General features: G+C 40.3%; 1 protein-coding gene across 3 annotated transcripts in view; it reads right to left on the bottom strand.

Annotated features, from left to right (window-relative positions):
• ZNRF3 (zinc and ring finger 3) overlaps positions 1 to 26276 on the bottom strand; it is a 66289-nt gene that overhangs the window by 23506 nt on the left and 16507 nt on the right. For all 3 annotated transcript variants that reach the window (XM_036393051.2, XM_036393052.2, XM_036393053.1), the window contains exon 2: positions 6951 to 7076. In XM_036393051.2, coding sequence (XP_036248944.1) covers positions 6951 to 7076 — 126 coding nt within the window. The remainder of the gene's footprint in view (positions 1 to 6950; positions 7077 to 26276) is intronic.

Below are 26276 nucleotides of genomic sequence, written 5' to 3'. Positions count from 1 at the left end.
CCACTACGCATTTCTCCTGTTAGAGAAATAGGTAGAGTCTGCATGTAAAACAAAAACAACTCTAAATGTTTGAAAGGATTCCAAGACACATAGAATAATGAGGGTCCAGAAACTTAAGTGAGATAAAGCATTTATATATTATTATTATGATTTGTAAGTGCAGCATGCCTTAAATAATTGTTCCTTAGTCTTTACTCAGCCCTTGACTTCCATTAGTTTCACTGGGAGATCTGACTGAGCTGAACTCCAGTAACACATGTAGTGCAACAACAGCTGCTTCTTTAGCTTAAGGGAGAAGCAGCTGTGCTCCACAGTTGGTTAGAAAGGAGTGAAGATGGTGCTGGGGACTGCTAGGGACTCAACTCTAAAAGTGGCGACTTTTATTTAAAGTAATCAATCCAACAATGGCAAATCTAAGGAGTGCCCAGAGGGAGAAACACGAGAGAGGGCTTTGTTCATGAATAGCTGATGCTTTTCCTAACTGTGGAGGCAACATGGAAAGAAAGTTAGTCAAATAATACAGTAACAGACTGCTGGCACTAGTTACCAATGGAAAGAGCTCAGCAGTACCCATGAATGAAAACCCGACAGAGCTACTTCTTCTGAACTGCATAACCTGATTCAGCCCTTGTTTGGCCCTTCCTTTGAGCTCTCTCCTCTTTGGCTTTAATCCAGTTCTTTTCTTTCCTTCTGCATCTTTCACCATACAATCCATGCACAAACCTTTCCTCTCCCCACATTTCAGCTGGCTTGCCTGTCAGTTCTCTTTCCTGTGCTCAATCTCTCCCTTCTCTCCTCAAAGGGACTGCAGGAATTACAGTGGAAAGCAGAGATGGAATAAGAGGATTTAAAGAGGGAATACATGAGAAAGGTACCTATAAACTCAAGAATTCAGTTATAATGATGACACTGCTGTTTCATGCAGTGGCCAAATGCTCTAACACTCTTAGATGCAGCCTTTCTTCCTTTTTTCTTTCCCATTCAAACCCCCTTCTTCATCTGTTAAAACAGCCTTGTTGCTGGAGTATGATCTGTGGAGGGTGAACAGGCAAGGAGATGGGAAGCAGAAATACACTGAGCATTTGGCAAAAAAGCTCTTTTTTTTTTTCTTCTTCTTGTTTTTTCTCTGTGCCATTAAGAAAAGCCATCTTCTTCCTGGAAAACCATGTATTATTCCCTCTTCTGATCTCACCTATGCTAAAGTTTTGTTAGAATTCTAGAAGTCACTTTGTCTATATGGTGCAGATGTCTGATCACACTGCTAGCACTGGGGAAGTAAGAAAAATTCATGTCAAAACATAAATGACATCAAAAGTACTTGCACAAATAACAGTATCACTTCAGATATAATTTTAAAATATGTTTTATGGTTGTTTAAAATGGATTTTAACATTTCAGGTGTCCTGGAGATTATAAATGATGCTGAAGTGGGGAATAACAAGAAACAACCATTATAATATTACAGTACTTATGATGTTCTTTGGTGCTTTGGGAAAATTATAATTTTCTCTTTCTCAATACATTCTTTAGAAAAAAACACAGTAAGGACAAACACAAACATGGCAGGGATTACAATTATATATACTATGTTTTTTTCACAGTAAACTCTAATTTTAGGTAGTGCTAAGATAACAAACCTTGGAAATAAAAAAAAAATCAATGCCAAGTTAACGAAGACTCTTAAAGAACATAACTGATTCAGAAAGTCTGAATCCTTAACACTAGCCAGGATGCTATTTTTCCCCATTAAAACTCATATTCCTTTTTCATTACAGAACAATGGGGTTGATAAAAACAATAGTTTTTGTTTTGATCAGAGTTCTGCCATGCTTGACGTTGCAATATAGTTCTGACAGCTGGTCCACAGCCAAAGGAGTCTAGTCTCATTCAAAAAGCTTTCTTCTACTTCATAACAACTTCCTTCTTAACACAGAATGTCTGGGAGTTCAAAACAACCAATATTAAGTTTATACTGCCAAAAAACCTTTCTCAGTCTGTAGTCTGACATACATTTATACCCACACTGCCATCACAAAAAGTAGACCCTGATCTCCTCTTGTTCCTACCCCCACTGGACTCTACACAGTCAGCACAAACCTTCAGGTGAAATAAATAAACCAACCAGCCAAAAAAATCAATCGTATTATTACTTTTCATTCATATTGATTAAATTTTGCCACTAATTTTTGAGACTACTGCCTCAAAAATAATTACAGATGCTTTTTGGATGCTGTTTGCAAAGAAGAAACACAAGCTAACAAACAGAAGGTAGAAAAGGGTCTCCAAATTGTGGAACAGATACCAAAAAAAGGTTGTCAACAACTTCAATGGATAGAAGAAGTTTTCCTGAAGTGACAATATTTCCTACTGCATGCAGCAAGGACTCAGCACAGGGTACCTTACTGCAGCTGTCACTACCACTTGAAAGTATCTGAACAAGCAAAGTTTTGGAAACATTGACCAATGGTTTTAGGCATGTCTCTCATTAATTTTAGATCTTAATCTATGGCATAGTTCCGTCCTAATTTCTGAACAAGTTTAGCACAGAAGAGCGTTTGCCTAAATTCAATATCCATTTCTACAGGAAATTATCCAAACTGTATATAAAACTATTAATTACAAAGAAACAAAAAGTGTACTTATACTGTCAGCAACCAACCAGAGCACATAACTGATTGCTTAATTTAGGCTATTAATATAAAGGTGTAAGTTGCTTTTGTTTAATTTGCCTTTTTTTATTAGTTTTATTAACTCTGAAAGAAAAATATTAAAATGGACTCCTCACAGGCCTTCTTGTTTCTCAAGTCTTAGAACAGATCTCTCTTTATTCAGGAACTAAACTACCAACATAGCCCTATAAATTCTTATTTGATTACCTTATAGGAATTTTTATACTTAAACTAAATTGTTAGACAAAAGGTTAGGAATCACAGTTCAACTGTTAAGTCCATTTTCAAGTTATGATGATTTTTGCCCCAGCCTCACTAGTATAATAATAATGATGACATGGTAAAACAAGAGATTCTTCTAGTTAGTACGTGTTTAAATTTTTGTAAATAAGCTCTTAGAAAAGAAGTGAATGGATATTGGAAGAACTGCCAGGAATTTCCTCATATTACAGATTTCTTTCATCTGAAGAAAACAGGAAGCTGTAGTAGCAGGGACATCCTGTCTTTGTTAGGTTATACTCAGATGCACATCCTCAAATACATATATCCTATTAATACAGGAGAAGAGCAGTCCCTGGAAGAGAAAGAAGAACTAAATCCTTTCTTGTGGACTTCAAATCCTGCAGAAAGGGAAAAAGTGCTACTTTTAGAAAATCTTCAGCATTTTCTCGCTATCCTGTACTGAGATTAAAAAACAATGGTATTGCTGAATTGTATTTCAGTGTCTTGACAGATGCAATTTGCTTTGAAAATTACTGGGGTGGGGGAAGAACCGGGGTCTGCATATTGGAGAGGACACGTGCAGGTGCAGTGGATCACAGAATCCCAGAGTGGTCTGGGCTGGAAGGGACCCTAAAGAACACCCAGTTCCAACTCCCCAGCCCTGCCAGGATGCTGCAGGCAATCAGTATTGCAGGCAACCCTGCTGCTCCCTTCCTCCAGCACAGTGCCACTGCTGGAGCAGTGAAGGAGCCTCATTGTGCTGTGTGCAGAGGGAAGGCAGGAATTCCAGGAGGGGAAAGGTTCCCTTTGAAGCACATGGCACCAAGAGCTTCCCAGTGACCATGGCAACAGCTCAGTGGGTTCCCAGCCTGAGAACCAAGTTACTACAGCCATGCCTCAAAAACAAAAAAAGTCTGAAAGAAGGAGAGAGGGGGAGGTGGGGTTGGGGGTGTGGGGGAGAGAGGCTGAAGCAAAATTAGCCTGGCAGAAACTGAGCGGCTCCCTGGTAGGCAAATCCAGCCAATAATGCTGCTCGGGTTCACGGGGTTTCCTTTTCATTTCCAAAAGCTTTCTTCTTCCTCTGTCATTCCCCTTCTAGCCCTATTCAGGAGCTCATAAGATCAGTAAAACCCAGGCCTTTGCTTTGCCTGCATGCAGCATGGCCTCAAACAGGGCTGCACTGTGATCAAAGGTAATGGTAAAACACAGCTGCCACACACACTCCTTGCCTCAACCAAGGCCCAGTTTCCACAGGCACTCTTCACAGCAGAGACATTTTTTTAAACACTTTTATTTCCATTACATCATATAAAGAAGGACAAGCAATGACTAAGAAGGATGAGCAATATCAAAATTAATATGAATTACAAATCAATATGAAAATTACAAAATCAATATGAAAATGGACACATTAAATTCTGTACAGCTCCTTGTGGATAAACAACTAGAATAGAACTTCTAAAAACACAGGCCAAAACCACCACCCCTAAATGAAAAAAGACCCTGACAACCAAAACCAACAATAAGAATAAAAACTCACATACAAAACTTCTTACCAGATTCATGTGCCATGCAATTTACCTCTTCAGCTTTTAACTAGTCTACATTCTGCTCCACCATATTCCAAACTTTCAACAATATCACCTCTATGATGCCCCACCTTGGGGGCAGGTTAAATCAAACTTAATGAGGAACAAACTATAGGTTTGCACTCCTGGATTTCTTCCTCTTGTTCTATATGGAAAAAATTCCAATTCCTTTCCCTGTTCAAGATCAGCCCTCTCCCATTTTCCCTTCTTTTCCTTCCCCTACTCCTTTCCTTTTTTCTTTTCCTTCTCTTTTTCCTCCTCTCCCTCCCATGCTCCTTTCCTCTCCTCTCCCTCTCCCATTCCTTTCCCTTTCACATTTTCTTTTAAGTCAGCTGCCAAGTCCTAAAAATAACCAGAAGAAGACACATATACACATGCAGCAGGTTTGATATTTACCCAGGCAAAATAGTTCACAAGCCACACTGAATCCTCACATAGCAACTGTGTACCAAACTGCATGGAAACTGAACATTTCAGAGACCCAAACAATCACAACACAACTTATTCTCACTGCTAAGATAGTCAGGCTGGCTTAACTGATAGACCTGAAAGAAGCTCAGGGCTGATGATCCTGCTGCTATCTGCAGTCAATATTCCAAGAATTCTGAGAAGTCCTTCTAAATCAGGACATAACTTGAGTAGAGTGAGAACTCAGCAGAAGGGTTGCTAGCAAAAGATGGAGAGGAGAAACTACAGCAGAGAGCATGAAATAGGAAAGAAATATTTCAGGAAGAGGAGAACAAGTAGAGAAAATCCAGAACAATGAAATGCAGTGCAGTATTGACTAGAACCTTGGCCAGACTTTTTTTCACCTGTTGAAATTGCTACACATAAACTGACACATTTGGAACTCCCTGCCCTAATTCTCTGGACACACCCCATGTCATATCACCATCATTATTCATCAAAGCAGATGCTACAGAGCTCCTGAAGCAAAGCCAGAGTCTGTTGCTCAGCAGGCCAAGCTTTAGGAAGCAAACATCAGCAAATACTGAGCTGAACTTATTCTGGAGATGGGTGTGGCTTTGGGGACATGGAGAGTATAGAGGACATGGTGGGATTTGGGCACAAAGCAGTGGGCCAGGTATAGAATTTTATCTTTTTTTTTTTGGTGCAGGGTAGCTCTGCTTCAACTTTCTTTATCCATTTTTTACATCTATTTCATCACTTAATTTTCAAGAGCCTGACAGATGGGACTGACCAGACTCCTTCCTGAAATGGCTTGCCTCAAAATTAAACTTACTCCTGGAGTTTGCTTATGGAGTATGCATCTTTCAGGACTAAATCTTTAATTCCCATCCTTACAAGATCTCATCCTCAGATTATCTTTCTAAGAACAAAGAAGCAACACTTAGAATTTCTGTGAAACAAAAACAGTTTTCCAAGTTAGAAAAAAAGACCTGTATTATGCTGAAATTCAATAGAAAGGGAAGCCACTTCTTAAAGACATGTGTTTCTCCATATACCCCAAGTTAAACCTGCAGCAACTTTTAGACAATTAGATGGCTTCCCATTTCCTTGGAAAGGTGAAGATTTTAGAAGTTTTGTTTATAAATTTACAGAATCAAGTTTTACATTAAAAAATGTCAACCTGCAGTTTTATTTGCTCCTTGATCCACTGCTAACCTCAAGTCACCAACACAATCCTACCAAATTTAGGCAGCTGGATTTTAGGATGAATTCCTGTTATGCAGTACTTTTCAACTACTCAGTTACTGGTAGAACTGGTGGCCTATGCTCTTTCACACACTTTCAAACCCTCTAGACTTCAATGCCAACATATAATAACCTCAATACTCAAAAATTCTAAGGCATGAACAAAAGAAGGTCACCTTTCTTTTTTTAACATATCTGGGAGCAGTAATGGCATATTAGTGACTTCACCCCATAAAACAAAGAGAAAAGCTTTGCATTTTATTTAAGATTTCAGAGGCCCCAATCCATGGTGAGATTCCAGGATGATGAAATTTTTTATTTTTTTGACCAGTACAATAAAATTCACTTGTTATTAGAGGTATCTATCCTGATATTAAAGTGACTAAATCTTTCTAGGGTTGAAAGTTTCTCTTTCCCCAAAAAGAGAAAATTGATGTATGTATTCTTAGAAAATTGTGCCTAAGGAAAACCAGGAAGATGCTTTCATTTTGACTGCTTTGACCAAGTAAGAATCACAGTTGCAGTTCACCCTTTCTACTCCGAAACTGCTTCTGCTAAAAAGCCATTTTTGCTTTCATCTTTCTTAGGTTCCTACAGAACTCAAAAAGGGAATGCTCAGCTCCCCATCACCATCTCTATCAACTGAGTTAGGACAGCATATTTCCCTGAAGTACCTGGAGAGAAAACAAGCAAAACAGGAATATTCTGTGGAGTAAGGGGAATTTTCCCTGGGTTTATTTCTTGCTGATTTTTCTCAGAAAGGAACTAATCCTTCCAAGAAACATTTAGGTGCAGTCCCCAACTATCCCCTTACCTTTCCTAAGACAGTGAGGCATGGCTTAGGCTCCAACTCTGGCTGTTCCAATTTCACCACTCCTACCCAGCCATATTCATACAGGTCTTCCTCATCATTGCTATTACACAGTCCAAGTGGATGCATCTGAAACAGAATCAAAAAGAAACTTTTAGCCAATCATTAGAATTCAAAACCATACATACATAAAAAATAATAACAAATAATAGATTAAAGTATATTTGTTTTAAGTTAAGATACACCAGAAAAACTGAAAGGTAAGGCTGCATATATGAAGAATTGAGAACGTTTCTGAAGCATGCCATGAGTACAAAATCTTTGCAAATTTATGTAAGCTGTCATCTTGCTTATTAAAAATCATCTAAGGCTAACAATTAAATGTGATTTTAAGTCCTTTGCTCAGATATAAAATTCTTAACTACAAAGCCCTCCTTGGTATTGCAAGCCACCTTTCCTTGCAAACCGACAGAAATAATACGAACTGCTTGGCAGAGTCCCTTATAAAAGCTTTACACATCATTAAGATCCAGACCCCATGTTTCAGAGCCATTATCACCTTTTTTTTTTAAATAATTGCACAGTATTAACAGGCTGTCATCCTTTGAAACAAGCCTGTCATGTAAGCCAAAGTAAGATACAAGAAACTTCCTAACCATTGTGAAGCATTCTCTATTGTTTTCTGAACCCAAATGATGTGGGGGGTAGGGCTATCATGAAGTGAGAAACTTCAGTCTCCTTTCAGACATTTGTGTTTCTTACTCTAGGCAACAATATGCCTTTGTTTTAATTTCAAATATTTAATCTGTTCCTACTCCTTCCAACACTTGGTGTAGTTACTCTAATTACAGTAGTTACTCTAATTTTATTATGGCAAGGAGCTTCCTACACCTCGTTTGTCTTCTCCAAATTTGCTGCCCTTCCTTAGGAGAATATCTTTGTGTATAAACTAGAGTGTCACACATCTCACTTCTTATACTGTCTACTGTCTTCTCCTTGTTCTCTTTTTCCTTGGATGTTTCACAGACCCTTGCCTGTTTCCCAGGCTTTAACATATATTCAGAGGTCTTTGCAAAAAAAAAAGTCTGTACTTCATCCAATTTAGTGTCTTTCCTTAAATCTTAACTTTATCAAACTAGCTGAAGAAAACCAGGAACTGATACCAACAGTATGACAACTCTGCTTTCTGGTAGCTGATTATAATAGGAGGAGATTATACTGCTCAATAATTTACATATATATACCCCTCACTAATCCATGCAAAGTAGCACCATGTAATGGCCCCTAATCCTACCATCACTTCTGCATCACCAGCTTGTCGTTTTGTCCTTTTCTCCTTTTCTCCCATGTCTTGTACCCTGACTTCCATTTTGCAAGTGATACAATACATGGAGTGCTATTTATATTATCTTGTGGGGCCCTAACTTTCTGAATAACTTGGGTGATTACTGTAAAATATGGGAAACATGACAGTGAACTGACACAATACAGGGATTTTCCTACCACTTGTTATTTTTCAAGATTCATCACCAAAACATTCCAAGAAAAAAAAAAAAACAAAACAAGCCACACTCTACTAGGTAGGCTCTTAATTTAACCTTTCTCCTTTTCTTTTTTTTTCTAAATGAGTTACTACCACACACTGCTGAGCTGTCTACCACCTCACATGGATGAACAATTTAACTTAGAGCTAAAACCTGGGGGCAAGTACTATCACTGGAAGATGAACCACTCCATAAACTCAGTATCTGATGGATAAACTCTTCAGCACAGACATAAAAACAGAGATGGAGTCAGGCCGAGTGCTCTCTCCTAAACTGCCAGGGCAGATATACCAACATAATCAACCCCCCAAAGAGTGCATGGGATCCTTAAAGCAAACACAAAGCTTTAATCAATATCAAGCATCTAAAGAAACAGAGAACCATTTCCTTGATGTAATTCCCTTGACACAGGGTATATCAACTGAGCTTTGAAACCATAACCCATATCTAAGAACTTTCTAGTTCAAAATCATTGAAATATGCTGGGGCACTTTGCACATGCCTGAAAGGGTAAAACTGAAACCACGACTCAGGTGCTTTTATCCAAGGTTACAAAATCTGTATACATTGCTGAGGGTCTAAAATAACTTTATAAAGAGCTGCAGCAATTTTATGTGGGTTAGTGTTACAGGGCAGACAAACATTAAACCAATAGATGAAGAATACTTTGCTCTGTAACTCTATCACCTAAAAAGTCCTGATGATTAAAAGAGAACTTTCACCCTTTTGCCCTTTTTTATGTCTGCCAGGATAAGGCATTATAGTATTACAAAATGCTGTATGAACAGCTCAGGATCTTTCTACACACAGTCTCATGTATAGAAAAGCTTTGGTCTTTTTTTCCCCAACCACAGAATAAATAACAGTTCTACCCACTTTAGTCCAGAGAAAAAGGACTAAAGAAGGTAGAAGGCCAAAAGAACAGAAATTTTTTTCCACTGCCACTCTCCACTGGAATATTGTTATTCTGTACCAGCTTCCAAGTGTGAATGACCCTCTGGATCAGACTCACCAAGCACACTCGGCAGTTTTGTCCCTGGAAATCAGTATAAACCTGAAAGAGCTTCCTCTCTTCCTTTTACAAAAATGTATTAAAGACTCAGAAAAACCCCAGAATCAGCACCAAGGCAAATAAGACATGGCCTTCAATGACAGAAAACTTTCTGTCCAGAAAAGCACTCCAGCACTACAAGCCACAAGCAGTTGGTAGATTCTGCTTGGATACCACAAGCTTACACTGTAGTGATCTCTGTAGATCATGACAGATAAAATGTACTGTAATTTTCCAAACCAGAGATATCAACCAGAAGTGCAACAAGAGCATTTGAATTTAAGAATTCAAGCCTGAAACACTGGAGTTACTTCTGATTAGGTGCCCACATGGAATGAAACACCATTCACTGGGGCTGATGGTGACAGGACTCATCCAGTGCATGTGTATGCCATGTTCTCATGGTTTCCTGTCACAACACAAGTGAATTAATCACTGAATCACAGAACACAAAAAAGTAAGGCTAAAGGAAAATATTTATCATGCCCAGGAAGGATCCAGGGTGTTTCTCCATCACAGACATCTTTGACTTTAAACACACTAAACAAAAGAGATGATGGACAACCTACAATGGCAACAATAAAACTAATTATTTTCTGTGAGGTGGAAAATTATCAGTAGTTTCAAAATGTCACAGTAAAAAGCAAATTCAAAACACTACAGTGCACAAGCCTCTAAAAAGGAGCAGGACTATTCAGTCTTTTTGTGAAGACTTAAACTCTTTATTGCTGTACAGCCTGAAACAACAGACACTCCATATAGCTTTCCCACCTGGAATGCACTTGGCATGGATTCATCTCTGTCCACATGAATTCACATTCTTTCACTAGACAGGCTTTTGAAATAAAATTTATGAGGTTTTGCAGTGCTCAAAAGAAAACATAAAAAACTAGTCAACCTGAATAGGAACTCTATCAGCAGGGAAAGCTTTCTCCTAAACCAGGTGTAGCCTCTGGTAGCTGAAAGGAAGAGATTCCTTTCCTGGCTTAGCCCAGGTGTATGGAAGCAGAGCCTGATAACTCAGTTCAGACTTCAGACACTTTTGGTTACCCAGCCCCTCAGTGTCCTGCCACCACTCCCAAGCTCTAGGTCTTGTTTCCTTCCTCCAATTCCCTTTTCCCAGGGAAGCTTCATCTAAAGGAAGGATCCAAAATCTGAAGTGCATTGAGGCCCAAGTGAAATTAAGGCAACCAAACAATGTGTTTTACAGGAAGCAGAAAAGCCATTAGTACACCCCTGCTGGGAGTTCTGTAGTAAGCATCTCCCCTGTCAAACCAGATTTATTAAACACAAAAATTGGACTGAATGTAGATGCTTTATCCAAAATGCAGTAAGTCACCAAACAGATTTTGAACAAATAACAACTTCATTCACCAAAAAGTACTTAAGGATGCAGAGTGTCTGATTCAGAGACAATCCAGTATTTTGGTCCTAGACTCTCCAGAAGCTGGATGAAATAGACATAGGGAACAAGGGGCACACTCACAAATACAGAAATATTCCTTGGAGATGCAGAGAATTAGGCAACCATTAGGAGCTCAAACTGGCAAGGGATGTGAAGACAAACAAGTATATTAACAGCAAGAAGAATTGCAAACAATAAATGTCTGCTATTGAATGGGGTTGGCACAAAGCAGTAACAAAGCAAGCAACCAACAGCTGTAAGGAGGATGGAGTTAGGAATCACCCATGCAAACCTGGCATAAGGTGTCCAAGGAATCAGAGGATGCCTCCAAATATCTAATTAGAGCTGGTTGCTGTAATTGCACATCAAGCTCTATTATTTTTCACAGGTCATGGGAGACTGGGGGAAGACCCCTGATGCCAGGAAAAGAATGCCACACTCATCTGCAAAATCCAAGAAGACAGATCTGGGAAACCTCTCTCCACATACTCTTCTGTATTGACACAGCAAGCTGTTTACCAAAAACTGATTTAAGGTTCTTGACTGCAATATTCCAACCCAGCATTACTTAGACTCCACCAGAAAGAAAAGCCTCAGGCCTTAACTCCACTGTGTCATTGCTGTTTGAAAAAGGCTTCAGTAGAATGTGCCATTACACATAAGCAATCCAAAACTGTACAAATAGGGGGAGGAATTTTTCAAGAACTAAAGAACAGGGTTTCTTTTAAGAAAAGTTACGCATTGCTATTGTTTCTGCAGCCTCATGGTAAAACATGAGGGTTTTTATGCTGGCTGCAGCTGGAACACAGCAGCCTTTCTGGAAAAGGTGAAAGCCAGAAACATTTCCCTATCCCTCTGCAGCTTTGCCATGCAGAGAAGAAAGTTTATTCCCCAGCACAAGTAGAAAACTCCGTTAGAATATGGTTTCTTTTCCCTTTCAGGCATATTTTTTTCTGTTTTAAAGAAGTACATCCTGCAAAAAACCAAACTGCCACAAAATGTAACATGATAGGACCTGAGCAGTTCAGCAGGGCGCTTTTCTTGGCTATCAGTTGTGACCATGCTGTCCAAGCCAGTGGTCAGCACCAAACCCACAAGTGGCTTCCACTCAACTTTCTCTACAGCAAGAGCATCAGGCATTCCTGAAATCCTCTCACAGTCCACTTACTCCAGGAAGCATGCCAAAAGGGATGATGAGAAATCCAGCCTGTGCTGTAATTGAATGTGAAACCAGAGATACTCAGTGGACACATCCACCATGCAGGAAAGGCCGGGCAAATTCTACAATGCAGACTGGCCAGTGCTACACAAAGCCCAGCAGATCCTGTGAAAAGGAGCAGTAAGTTTTGAAGAGCAGCCAAAAAGAGGTTTTGTTAACTAGGGAACCAGATCTCAGCACTGATCTAGTTCATCAGCAAACTCAATTCACCTGTGCCATGGTCCAGCTTCAAATCCCTCAGGAGAGGAGGAGAACTGCCTGAAAGACATTCCCAGGCATCCTCCTGCTAGGACTGTCCCAGCTCAGAGACACCACAGATAGCCACAGCATGTGCACAGTAACACATGTTTACAAACATGAACTCAGCACATTTGCACCAGATTTGCTGCACAAGCAGGGATTGTACAGCCCAAGCTTTGCAGCTGAGCAATCTATTGCAACAAGGCAGCTGGACACTATTATTCCAAACACTGTGCAAAGGAAGCTCCTGGTCCATTCAAACAGAAAACTGGTGTATCCTTCCTTTAAAGCATCTCAAAAAGCAGAACTCTCATGAAAGGATGTACACACTGTAGACAATTTGAAGGAAGATTTCTTCTCTCAGAAATTTAAGTGCTTTGATTACACGGAGTTCTCCCACCATGGTATTGACAGACCAAAGGAGAACAAAGCCATATTTACACTTGTGGCTTCCCCCTCCTCCTTTAAATTGGTGGAAAGATGCTGGCAAAAAGTGAAGGCATAATGTCACTCAGGATGGGAGAAATTAGAGAGAAAATCTGGAATACAATGATACCTTCATAAATTACTTTCAGCAGAAGAAGGCCAGTAGCTACATGATAAAACAAAAGAATTTCTGTTTCTATAACAAAAAAGACAGACCCCCAAAACTACACTAATTAGACCCCCAACACTAATTACCAAAACTTTAGACATAATCATAACTGGCTGGGAAAAGCAGGATAATCTTACATCTCATGAAAAACTGCATTTGTCCCATAGCACTCAAGCAGGGACTAGTAACTGAAAATATTAGGTCACTGCCATAAAATCTCCTTGGCTTCAGTTAAAGGCCTGATAAGGAGTTACCAATACTTTGCAACTAAGTTTTCTAGCAGAAAATGGAGTAGGAAGTATGAAGACACTCTGACAAAGACTGTACAACATAATGGGATTTGTTCAACCTTAGGGAGTGTTTGGGGCCCAGAAAGAATGAATACAACTATTCAACAACAACAAGACCCAAACAAACAGCAACAAAACCAAACCAAACACTAAACCCCAAACAAACAAGCTCCCAAACCCAGCTGACAGAAGCTGTTCATATAAGGAAGCCTAAAAGAAACTTCCTTTTGCATTCCCTTGCCAAAAGCACACGAGATGCACACTTAGGAAATTTGGCTGGGATGAAAATTCCAAGACTTTTAGGAGGGAATCAGAAGACAACACACACACATGCACACACCAGAGAAGGTAGTATTTCATTTTACAAAAGCACACAGCTCTGAAAAGTCTCAAAACTATTTATTTGCCAATTGAATTTTAGCAAGGAAGTTTAACAGATTGACAGATCTGATGCTGACCCAAAATTTCACAGTACTGTGAGACTCCAGACCAGCAGTGACTGTTCTTTGTAGGTGTTCTTTGTACTGATTTGAGACATCCAAACTCACTGCAGTTCATTTTTCTGACACCTGAACTGGTCTAGATCCTGGCTTTCCAGGCAGTCCTTGATGTAGTAAGAGGTGACCTCTGACAAGAGAAGATATTATTTTGTGTATTTTGCAATGAGCTACTAACAAGCAGAGCTGGTTTGCTTGCATTCAGGTTTGTGGGGAACTTTGTTAGACAGAGAAGGGTAGGGAAGGAGAGAAAGAGGAGTTAAAAATAACACAAATTATTTCTGTGGCATCATTTGGGTTAGAAAGTGAAGATCCAATTACACAGCAGTATAAGGATATACTAATTACATCTGCAGATCACAGATACCCCCCCCACCCTGTTCTTCTAATTTTGGGTGGAATGCTGCACTGAAGCATTCCAGCTGCATACACAGGTACATCCAGATTATTTTCTGCATGTTGTCTGTAAAATACCCTCAAACATATTACTCCTGCCTTTATTCATCAATATTCCACATCAATGTCAACTACCATTCTTCTCTCCTTGCCATAATTCAATTATTAATTTTTTCTATTATTAACTTCGAAGATTAATTTTATCACTGAGAAAATTTGAAAAAGGAGATGGTAGAATTTGTAAAAGTGTGTAAAAACCACTGTTACTTGCAATGTTCTGTCCTAAATAACCTCACCTGTTCACCTTTCACCATAGTGAAAATTGGATGTGTTTGATCCCCTATAATACCATTCTTCTTCCCCTACAGCTACTGCCCCTATAAGACCCTCATGAAGGATATTCTCAATATTTAGCAAAGTCTCATTGTTTGGATTTCCAGAAGTAGTGTCCATGCAAAATGTGAGCCAGGCACAGAGCTCTAGAGCATCCCTTGCCATCTCACACCACGGCCTTCATTACCAAGGTGATTATATTGTCCTGTCCCCAAGAGGAAGCATTCACTGGGGCAAGAGGGAGGGAAGAGGGACAGAAAACATGCACACAGAGAAAGGCTGCCCTATAACTAAGAACAATATTGTACTTAAAAAGAGGGATGGGGGAAGGGAACTAATGTGAGTAGATTGTTACAAAAGAACATAAAGTCCTTACCACAACACTAATCAAACTTCTTTTGTCCTACATACACATGCCAAGCAGGAACTCTGTATTTCTGCCAGAAACCATTTTCCATATGCATGACAATATTTTATCTACACTGAGAGGTAAAAGCCACAGAGAGGGGAAAAAAAAAAAAAGGTGAGAACGCAGAAAGAAATGAGGCTTAAAATGCACAACACTCCATTCCATCCCCCTTCCCCTCACGCCAACCTCTCATCTATAATCCAACACAAGAGAGACAACAGGCAAACAGCAAGAGGTCATCTTCAAAGGGCTGGTTGCCAAGGGAGGCCAGTGGAAAGAGCGAAGGCATGTCCTCATCAAAGTCCAGCAGCTGTGGGAGAGCCACAGAGGTGCAGCTTCCCCTGGGGCTGCAGGGAAATTCAGAGATGGAGGATAAAGCTGGAGCTGGCAGTGTAAAGTGGGCAGCTTTGCACTTTGCTTCAGGGGAAGCACAAAAGAGAAGGGGTTAGGATATTTTAATCCTTCTCTCCACCCATTTTTGCACTCCAGACACTTGAACTGCTGTTTAAACTCATCAAGATGTATAGTGTAAAATATGCTGCACTAGGCACAAGGCAGCAGGAAGGATCAGCTTTCTACTCAGTTCAAAATTAAAATTTTGTCTCAGTGACTATGCTTAGAAGAGGGATGGAAAAGGTACAGCAGATAATGCACAGCCAGCTGTAGTTTCCTTACTGCTCACAGAAAACATAAATACCTCTTCAGAGTTGGAGCCTGGGAGGCAGTCACACAATAAACACTGCCTGCAAACACTACCCAACAAAATCTGTGTTATTTTTCTAAGAGAAACTGTGGAATAACAAATAACAGACTCCTAGCTACCTGAAATATTTGCATAAAAATTAGAAGCCAACATAAGAGCAATCCCAGACTCTGCTTTTCAGAATTCTCATAACTTTTTCAGGCATTTTTATTAAATATGCACATTATGTCCAAATGTAAAATTAAGCCCCTAGCCCTCAAATACAGGAAAAGCAGCTGCAAATGCAAGCAGTGAAATCTAACAGATGAAGTAAAATCGGAATGCAAAGAGGAATCAAAATTGCTCTATTATTAACAAAAAAATTAAAAATTCGAGAAATAATTAAAATTTTAACATTGTAGTTCTGTTTTAGAAAACTCATTTTTCCCTGATAGAACCAGTACTTTGTTCTAATTTTCTCTTAAGTGTCTTAATTAGCTGACAGAGCTTAAAAATACAGTTGTTGAATTATCAAGTAACGGTAGGATAGAAATAATTTCATTATATTTACCTCCCACATCATGCCCAGTATCTTCCCCAAAACAGACAAAGAAGGGAAGCAGCTGGCATCTGCTAAGGATGAACAGACACAATTCTTGAGCGTGTGTTTTGGAGCATGAAGTTTCAGTTGCTGTCAGCACAGTGGCAGCCTGAGTGCTAATTCAAATGGCACCAAAGCTACATGGCTTGAACAAATCCTCTGGGTTGCAGTACAAAAAAAAGCTGACAGCAAAAAAGGTTTTAATATTTAGAAAATTCTTGATCTCTACCCTTGACTGCAATCAGTATGGAAGTACCATTAGGGAAGGAAAATACAGATACAGTCGGCTTTAGTCAGCATGAAAAGTAAGTTTTCTCAAGGCTGAAATGTAATAGTTCACAGCCTAAAGATCAACTCTGTTTCTCAGTTTAGTGTGAGAAAAACTGGAACTGATTTTTGAGTATTTACATACACACTCTTTCAAGACTCTATGAACCTCACAATCTCTGGCCAATAGAAAAGTCCCTGCAGCCTGTGCTGCACAAGATGCTCTCTGAAGTTTTTGAATATGACGAAAATTGAACAGCCTAACCTAGAACACTGCTTCTGTGTCTTTCAGAGTGATGTGATGGAGACAAACAAACCCCCATGTCAGAGATGTGCTCCCAGCTCAGTGGTGGAATAAGGATTTCCCAGTTCCCAGAGCCTGCAGCACACCCTGAGGCACAGGCCCAGCAGAGGTGGGATTCCAGCAGTGCCTGCTCTCACTGCCCAGACCAGACTTTCCAGCACCCACTCTTCTTCTCCACACTCTCCCTCCCACACTGCATTATTTCTAAGGAATTGTATTTATTCCTCTGTCTTGATATGAAAGTACCTGTGCTGCATGCTCTGTTCAGTCTTTCCTCATTCCTCTGCCATAAAACCGGTTCTGACCCAATCTACTGCAAATCCCTTCACACATCTCTCTCAAGACATCAGAGGAAGAAAAATATTGGAATCAGCTATGGGTATTATGGGTCTTCTTTACTTCTTTGTTATGCTGCTATTAGTTAGACTATTTAGGACACCTCCCCTTATCTCTTATCTTTGCAGATTTCTGTGAAGCTTAACCTTCAAGATTTCTAAATTTATAAACAGCTGACTTGAGGATAACTATCATATTCTTGCGTTGAATTTTGTCATAAATTACAAAGCACTCTCCAGGTCTCTACATTTACGTTTAGCTTACACTGCAGCAACCAAAAGATGTTCCAAGAAAATCTTTGTGACAGTTTACAATCTGAACGTAGTGTTCATCTTAAATTGTTTCTCAAAGTTTGCCTTTTGGTCAGGTTCTTTAGCTTTCATAAGCCATTCTGGACCAACACACAAACCAGTGAAGTTTACAGAAGTTCTGTTTCCAACTCCAGCTGTCACATGCCTTCTCATATCCCTGTTTCCCCACTTTGTGCTCCAAGCTTTCCTTTCCTAAAACTTATAATTTGACCTTCCTTTCATCTGATAACCCAGATTACTTCAATGGATTGTATTCAATTTATGGCTTCTGCCCATGTGAAAACATTTTAGGGTGCTAGGTAACTCTTACTGGAAAAGGACCCAAAAGGGAAAGCAGAGGTCTCCAAATAGGCACTGTTTGCTTCCAAAGTGTCTCCTCTTTCTCCAGCATCAAGTTCTCAAGAAATTACTTCCACAGCACCCTTCATGCTCTGCACCTGCTTTGCACATTTTCTGGCAAAATCCAAACATCACACCTTGCTTTAAAGGCACTTCTTTGTCAGCTCCAGTCAGCACAATCTCTCTGACCTGTATCCTGTGGAAATAAGCTGAAGCCCAAGTCTCTTCTGTGGCTACACAAGATGAGGCTCTAGAACAGGATGTGACAACAGAACACAATCTCCTTTACTGGAAGGTGAGATGCCTCTGCCCAGAGAGGAACTGAGTATTTGAAAAGAAAGTACAAGCCAGTATGTAAATCAGGTGCCAAGAGTTATTCCTGAAAACATAATATTGGGGTTTTTCCATAAAAGAATAATACCTGCTGCACTGGGTTCTCCATTTCAGGCAAAGCAATGAGTAATGCACTGTTTCAACACTTTCCATTACAAGAATTCAGTGCACATTGCAAACTTTCATGTTAGCAGACAGAAAGCACTCAAATCCACTGGGGAAAAAACGCCCTTCTTAAAAACTACCACCTGATGGCAGCCTGTGGCTTCGCTCCTATTGTTCCAAGTGGCAACTGGCAACCATTTTGAGTAAGATTAGCTCTACCCTGAGTCACCACTGAAGAATGCTCTGTACTAGAGAGAATGACTTGAAAATAAAAAGCTATGCTTAATTCTAACGTAGCACGTTGCTGAGCTAGTCTCTGCAAACATTTCACACGCTGTGAAATTCATCCTCCCTCTTTCAGGCCTAATTGGTTTTGTTTTGCACAGGAAATAACCAACTTAAATGTAACACTGGCTCCACAACTCAGTCCAGTGCACAATTCATACAGATCAAAAGCTGACTTGATGGCCAGTTTCACTCCCTGCTCACATCCTATGCTTTGACATCTTGAACCAGAATCAGAACTATTCTGCACTCAACTAATTATCACTTCCTTTGCTCTTTTTCATTTATCAAAGGCACTTGCAGGAACTTTGCACTTGGTGCCTGGAGGATTCAATTAATGTTATTTAAAGTCAAACAAACAATAATGGAAGTTTCTGGAATTCTGGAGACCTGATGCACTCCCTTTTCATTACAAGAGGTTTATTCCTGATCTAAGAGCAAAATTCAATTCCACTTTGAATAAAAATCTGCAAAAAGTGATCTGTTTTACAGAATAGTAACCCAAAACAGGTTTTCTCAGCTTTTTCTGAGAAATAATAATGTACATACTTGTCATATTACAGCACCCTATGTATGGGTGGAAAAAAAACAGGTACCAGAAGTTTCTAATGCTAAATTTTTACCATAATTAAAATAATTTAAATCATAAACCCAATTCAGCCTTAAAATTCAGATGCTTGTGCTGCACTTCAGGATACATCAGAAGTTCTTCCTCCTTTTCCCATCTCTTTCCAGATGATTCCTCCTTCATACGGTCACTAATCTATTGCCTCAATTCTCCTCTCTTCCTGACCAGCCCTTGACTACTTCACTCCCCACCCCATGCTGCCCCCCTTTTTCTCATCAACTCCTCCAGCCCTGGCATACAACCCATGCAAATAAATCCAGTCAAGCCCATTGGCTTGGGTGTAGTGCTGTGTATCTCCTGCTGGCACACCTCAACACTGAGGTATGCCTCACTGATTGGGAAATTAATGCTGTAAATGCACTCCAAAAAGACAGCAGTGAGGGCTGAATGAGTGCTGGCTGCAGGACATTCCCCTCACATGTCAGGAAGTTTGGACAGTGCAGGGAATGAGGTAAGATACTATGAGAAAAGAAAATACAGTGTTGTGGTTAAAGCAGCTGAATGCTTCCCAACAGATGGAATTGCTTCCTCTGCCACAGGATTCCTGTGCAATGTTGGGCAAGTCAAAAGCAGCCATGCAGGGTGTGACCAAAAATCCAACCAGCATAGTAACCTATCCCCAGCAGTTGCTAACTGCAGAAATTCTGAGAATATGAAAGGCAGAAAAAATACAGAATGATTATGCTTTTACACAGCCTCTTAATTATGGCTATACATGATTAAGATCTCCAGAACTGATATTTCACCCAAAATACTGTGTTTAAGTAAGCAATGCATCTATGTTCCATGTTTTTACCTAATTCCTTTGGAATGACACACATACTTATGGCTTTTACACCATCCTACAGCAAGAAACACAACCTACCATTTTTAAAATGTACTTTCTTTTACTTTACTGTTTTGTGAGTTTCACTGAGAATGCTCTGATAATCGTATTGCAAGGAACAACCAAAAATTGTTCCTTAATCACTGTCTTGGCATCAGACTCTACTCAAAGTCTCTTGTCAACAGCCTCTTTTCCAAACTGGTAAAATTCAGGTCTCTTCCAATGAATGTCACACTTACAGGACTCAGAGGATCCACAGCTTGTGATCTATCTGCTCCATTATCTACTCTCCCCTTCCACTTTTACAATGCACTGCACTTTTATATGCAGCATTCCAGTTCTTGGAGTCCAGTGGTGCTCACCAAGTCTTCTGCTTTGCTCTCTCATAATTTGCTCTCTTACCTTTCCTACTAATTGCAACCTCCCATGAAATTTTTAGTGTAAGGATAAGGTTTTCAGAATACACTCTATTCTTAAGAAGGAAAAGAAATCCTAGCCACAATTTTGAGAAGCTTTTTATGATGCTCCTTTGTTCTTCCTGGTGCATGCCTCCAGCTTGTATTACAATTAAACCAAGATCAGCACTGATAACCTGCTGTACACACAGCTGTGACTTGGGAGAATCCCTTTAACCAAGGTCCGGTCCATAAAAGGCACATTCAACCAGATATAAACAATGGGAAAGCAGAAAATGTGACAGACACAAAAATAAAAACAAAGTCAATGGAATCTCTGCTGAATCATGAAAAAAATCAGGAAAGGGTAGGCACTGTGAAAAGAACAACTACACTCACAAGCACCTCTTTGCCCTCCACTGCTGGGGAGCCTCTAATTTTGTCTGTAGTATTTCAATAACACTGAATTGTTGTTCATTTTTAAAAATAAATGTAAGAGTCCATTCCATCAGGCATTTTGAGAATAGTTTATCTATCTATAGAAAGCTAATATATATCACAATTACCAAAGGCCACATGAGAAGAACATCTGTGCTGGAAAAGCCATGGTTAGGATGCTTCACTGACTGTCACACAACATGCAGCCTCTTTCAGGTAGCTAACAGTACAGCAAAGTATTTACCACCAGTCTTGAAGCAGTCATTCTAGCTCAAGAAATCACAATCCCCCCAAAAAATACAGCCATTCAAGTAATCTTCTCTTTGTATGACGAGTCCACAGACAGAATTACTGTATTTATACCTGTAATACTGTTGTTCTCTAGAAAAAGTTAGCCCATTTCTTCTTAGATTAATAACCTTTCCTAGTTTCTTACACAAAAGAAAATCTGAATGAACAAATCAGACGTTGTAGCTGACAGTGCTACAGCTCTGTTCCTCTATATACTCCCTCAGGCTGGAGTCTGAGTAAAACCTGTTCATGATCAAACTCATCTGCTCACTATCATCATCAGCTTCCTGTTCATTCATCAGTATATGAATGGTTACAATAGGGCTATCAAGACAAAAGATGGCTTCAGAGGGAATGTCTAACAGAGGAAGAAGTTACATCAGCCTGACGCTCCTTTGTTCACAAAGCTCTGACCATTAATAGCAGCTAAAGACAAGGCAGCTGCTGCACAGAATTAGGAAGAGACAGAAAGAACAATTACTTCCTGGCAACGTTCTTTTCCCCTGCAGCTCAAAAAAAAAAAAAAAAATTCACACTGAACAGTAAGAGAATGAGAAAAATTCTGGAGATTTAGTTGTCTTCCCTCCAATTCTGTTAGTGAGCAATTTAAGTTGGTACCTGTCAGACATGCCAATAAAACTCCTGTTCTACACCTCATGCACAACATGCACTCCACTGCTCTTCAAAAATAAAGCACAATGTCACAGTGTCCAGCAACCCCCAAAACCAAAACAGATCTTCCCTGTGTGCTCTCAAATTTAGACAACAAATGAAGTAATGGACTGGAAAAAATATGAAAGAAAAACCCATTAAGGGCTCTCCTGTAGAACTTGATCCTTATGGGAAGACCTGAGCCATAAGCTGGCAGAGCCTGGAAGCATGTACTGCAGAATTCTCACCATATGCTTGCTCTAATCTTGCATTCCTTCACAAATATCTGCTACTGGTTTCTGCCAGAGTCACTGGAGCAGAGGAGCTTTTTTGGTTAACTCAGCATGGCAGTTGTGTTAATTCACTTGGCTGCGTGAATCCAAAGGCCACAGATAACTGCTGGCAGAAGTGGCTGCACAAACTCAGTAGAGCATACAGGAAATCAGCTAAAAACCTCCCTTTTTTTCATTCTGTTGCTCACTAGAAGCAAAGAATGGGGATGCCATACTGATGGCAGAACCCATCAATTTACCCTGTTCTATGGGCAGAGAAACCTCTGCTTTATTAACTGTCCTCTACAGACTGGAACAGTCTGTCCTTCACATATCTGGATGGGATTTCCAAAAAAGAACATATTTTAAAGCAGAAAGTCATGGTAACTGCTAGGATTCCCATCCCAGAATTTTTCTCTAGCCTCTGTGTATGGTGAGGGGAAAGTGCCTGCAGCACTAACACAAGTACATGTCAGAGCCCATCTCAAAGCTCTGTAAGATGTGCAAATTTCCTGGTGCCTGAAGGTTTGCTAAGTAAAAACCAAAATCAGAGTATTTTAAGTGTATTGAAGCAATTTCTATTAGTGTCAAGTATCAAATCACACACATCTGTAGAAGCAGCATTGCAGAGGAGACATGCAGGAGGCTGAAGAGAAATAGTTTTGATGCTGACCAGCAAAATTTAGAAATTTCCACATGAGGCAACACAAGAATGCCAGTATCATCCCACATATTCCACAACAAAGAGGATGAATCCCTTTTTCAGCAGGGACCTTACTACTTGCCTTGTTAAGGTAATAAACTGATTCAGCAGACTATAAATGTAGCTTTGACCCAAGAAGAAAGCATTAAAGTTAATATAGGGAGTCACCTTTCCCTCATGATAGATTTTCAAACTTCAGAGAACCACAATTTTGTGTACTACTCTGAACTGCACTGCAAATGGTCTCAGACCTACAGGGGAAGGAAAGCTGTAGATTTTGTCAGCAGAAACAACCACTTTGATCTCTGGCATCCTGGAAAACATTTTGGGACTGAGATAATCCCATTAAGTCTTTCTTCTAAAACAATCAATAAGTGAAACAATGCAAAATGGTGAAGCTGAGTTTAAGTTTTGGAGTTAAGAGCTTCCCAAAGACTTACAGAGGGACAGGCTCTCCCTCCCATGGACCTCCAGTCTATACCAAGAGAGGCATGCAGGCTTTGCTCACCATCTCAGCAGAAGAGCTTGTCCTGCCTGAGCTCCAGAACATATGTAAAATCAATGCAATTATATTAATTGATATATATTGCTTTTCAGGTAGTAGTCACTCATTCAGGCTTTGAGTCATGTCTTCATGTAACTTTAGGGTATCAGACTGTGCTAGCTCAGGTTATTTGCCATACAACATACAGGCACACTTTTGGGTGGAAAAGCTGGACTACCATGCTCTAGGTCATAATTTCACAAGGTTCCCTTTGAATCATAAAGGTGAGACTTTTATAAGCAAAATGAAGGTTCAGAAACACTTCTGCAGCTGTGGCATATAAAGTGAGGTCTGTAACAGAGAAGGTTGAAAACTCCCTCCACCCCTGCACATCTGTTCCAGAAAAGTCCCACCTCTTCTTCCCCCTTTCCACAGATAAAGGGGGAGAACAACTGTTTCTTTCCAATTCACAGCTTGTGCCTGAACAAGCCTGTGCTTCTTGACAAAGGATCTGGTTTATCACTTCCCCTCCAATTCCACCTTGCCTGTGCTTAACTTCTTTTCATAAAAATCCCAGAAATTTTTAACTGGCATTCTCAAAGAAAACAAAATAAGCTTCCATTTTAATAAGGACTGCAGCCTGAAAACAAGCATTCCTTCTTTTGCCATTTTCCTACTTCATTCCACATGGACGCCACAAGTGAGACAATACCACATGCAGGAGTTGTGCAAAGTAAAGTAAGAAAAACTGCAACTTTGCAGACACTTCAAAATGTTTGAGCTCCACACTGTTCACGAAAATCTTCTATATAGTGAGGTATCCCTGCTCTATCTCTGTGGCACATGCTTCACCTCTCTAAACAAACAAGGACTGTCTTTGTGCCTTTGTTTAAATTAAGAAAAAAAAAAAAAACCAACCTGTCTCACAGGCTGTGATTACATCAGCAAGAGCATTCTCCTTTTCTCTATCAATCCTCCCTTACTCAGGCTTTGAAGAGCCTCTGTGTGCTGCTGCCACTTCCTTTGATCTTTCTATTTTATGCCCCAGGGCCAGCCCTGATAATATCTGCTTTGCCTGCACAGTTTTGGAAAAGGCAGCAGCACCCATTCCTGTCCAAGAGCAGCTTTGTGAACACTCTGAAGAGGCATGTGTGCCCTGTGATCCCGGAGCAGCAGACACACAGCACACACAGCACTGCACCAACATGTGGGCAGCCTGCCTGTGCCCTCCTGCCAGCGCCTGCAGCTCCCTCTCTTAAAGAATAGATGACCCTGACAACTTAGGGTTAGTCTTTCAGCCAGGCAAAGCAACTGCAGAAACCCTAGAGGAAAATGCTGCCTGTTTTAGCAATTGAATTCTTGACACTTTTTTTTGTTCAAAGATAAAAAAAAAAAAAAAAGGCAGAGGTAGAAAGCTAAAGACTGAGTGGCAGAGCAGCAGGGAAAGAAACACAGAGATCCTACCAAGAGCCAAGTGACTGATTCTGAAATGAGTAAAGATGAAAGGACACTATCATTATTATTATAAATAACTCTAACTTGAAATTTGGAGATCTGACCTGCAGCACTACCATCACAGTCTCTTCAACAGATATAGCCAGGTATTTAAATGTTGCCCCTCATTAGCTGTTGGGGAAATTGCTTTTGATTGTCCCTTTAATGGCATTGCTAGAAGGAAATTTGTTTTCTTCAGTTTCACATAATGGCAGCTCCCAAAAAAATGCACGACAAGAGATTATTAATCCAAGAGACAGCGTTGCTCTAGAAAACCAGGGAGCAACTTCAGTCAGTCTGGTTCCATGCTGGTGCTGGCAGGAGACAGCAGCGTGTCAGAGCCAGCGTGCAGCAGGTTTTGCCCATGGCAAGGTTTGCTCTGCAGAAGAGCCCCCAGCAGTGCCATGCAGAGCTCTGAGAGCAGAGGATGCACAGGGCTACAAACCCATGGCTTTTCCTGCAAACATCATGGTTCAGCTTCCTCCATGCGGGCCAAGTGCCACTGCTGTCATCCTCCTGTCAGCTCTGCACTGAGAGCTCAGCCTGGCTGAGGGGGAATATCAGGCCTGAAATTTCACAGGTTCTGGCCAGCTTTGGAAAGCTCTTTGCAGACAAGAGTTTCATCTGTTTTACACCACTCAGGAAAGTGAATCCTTCTCATCCCAGACAGCAGCAGGGTGCACTTCACTACCAGATCATATCAGAAGCAGTCTGAAGGAACTTCCAACGAGACCCCTGTATTTCTCACGCCTTTATGGGCAAGGATATTTTTAATCTGTATTTTTTGCAATGTGTCCTAATCCAAAAATTTTTAAGAACTAGATAGCATTTGAAGAATTTCAGAAAGAAAGCCTTCAGACTGAGACAGTGATGTCAAGACTGAAAGAAAGCCTGACCTTCTCTGCCACCTCACCCTGCAGTTGCAGGCAGCTGCCTGCTCCAAGCTGAGCCCACTGCAAACTGCTACAACCCCATTCCAGGTTTTACCCTCAGCCGCTCCTCCTAGCACTTCAAAGGAAAAGTATTTTTGTACAGCCCAGCAAGGAGTGTAAACTGTTCAGCTGCTTCCAAAGCAAGATTATTTAACTCTTAAGTACCCAATATCCCTGCCCTCAGCAAGGGATTGCTGTGTAAAGAAAAAAAAAAATTTACCAGGAGCCTAAATGTTAATTCTGATGTGTTCAGGACTTAACTAACAAGTGACATGCTGATAGTCACATTCCCATTTCCCCTTCCTCTTGTTTTGGAGGTGAGAAAGAGGTCAGAAAAATTAGGACTCATAAAATCAATTTGTGTGTGCCATAGAATCACAGAATGGTTTGGCTTGGAAGGGAATTTAAAGCTCATCTGATTCCAATCCCCTGCCATGCTTGGGACACTTTCCACTAGACCAGGTTGCTCCAAGCCCCATCCAGCCTGGATGGGGCATCCACAGCTTCTCTGGGCAACCTGTGCCAGTGCCTCACCATCCTCAAAGTAAAGAATTTTTTCCTAATATCACACAGATACTTTCCATAACACATTATGAATTTGTTTAAACAGCTAGAAGACATCATTTCTCTTCAGTAATGTCAAGTCAGCTATAACTATCTAAATACCTTCTGA

Source organism: Molothrus ater, chromosome 18 (assembly GCF_012460135.2).
Source record: "Molothrus ater isolate BHLD 08-10-18 breed brown headed cowbird chromosome 18, BPBGC_Mater_1.1, whole genome shotgun sequence".
Classification (NCBI taxonomy): domain Eukaryota; kingdom Metazoa; phylum Chordata; class Aves; order Passeriformes; family Icteridae; genus Molothrus; species Molothrus ater.
Note: the sequence above shows the minus strand (reverse complement) of the source record. Positions and strands in the feature narration are given on the sequence as shown.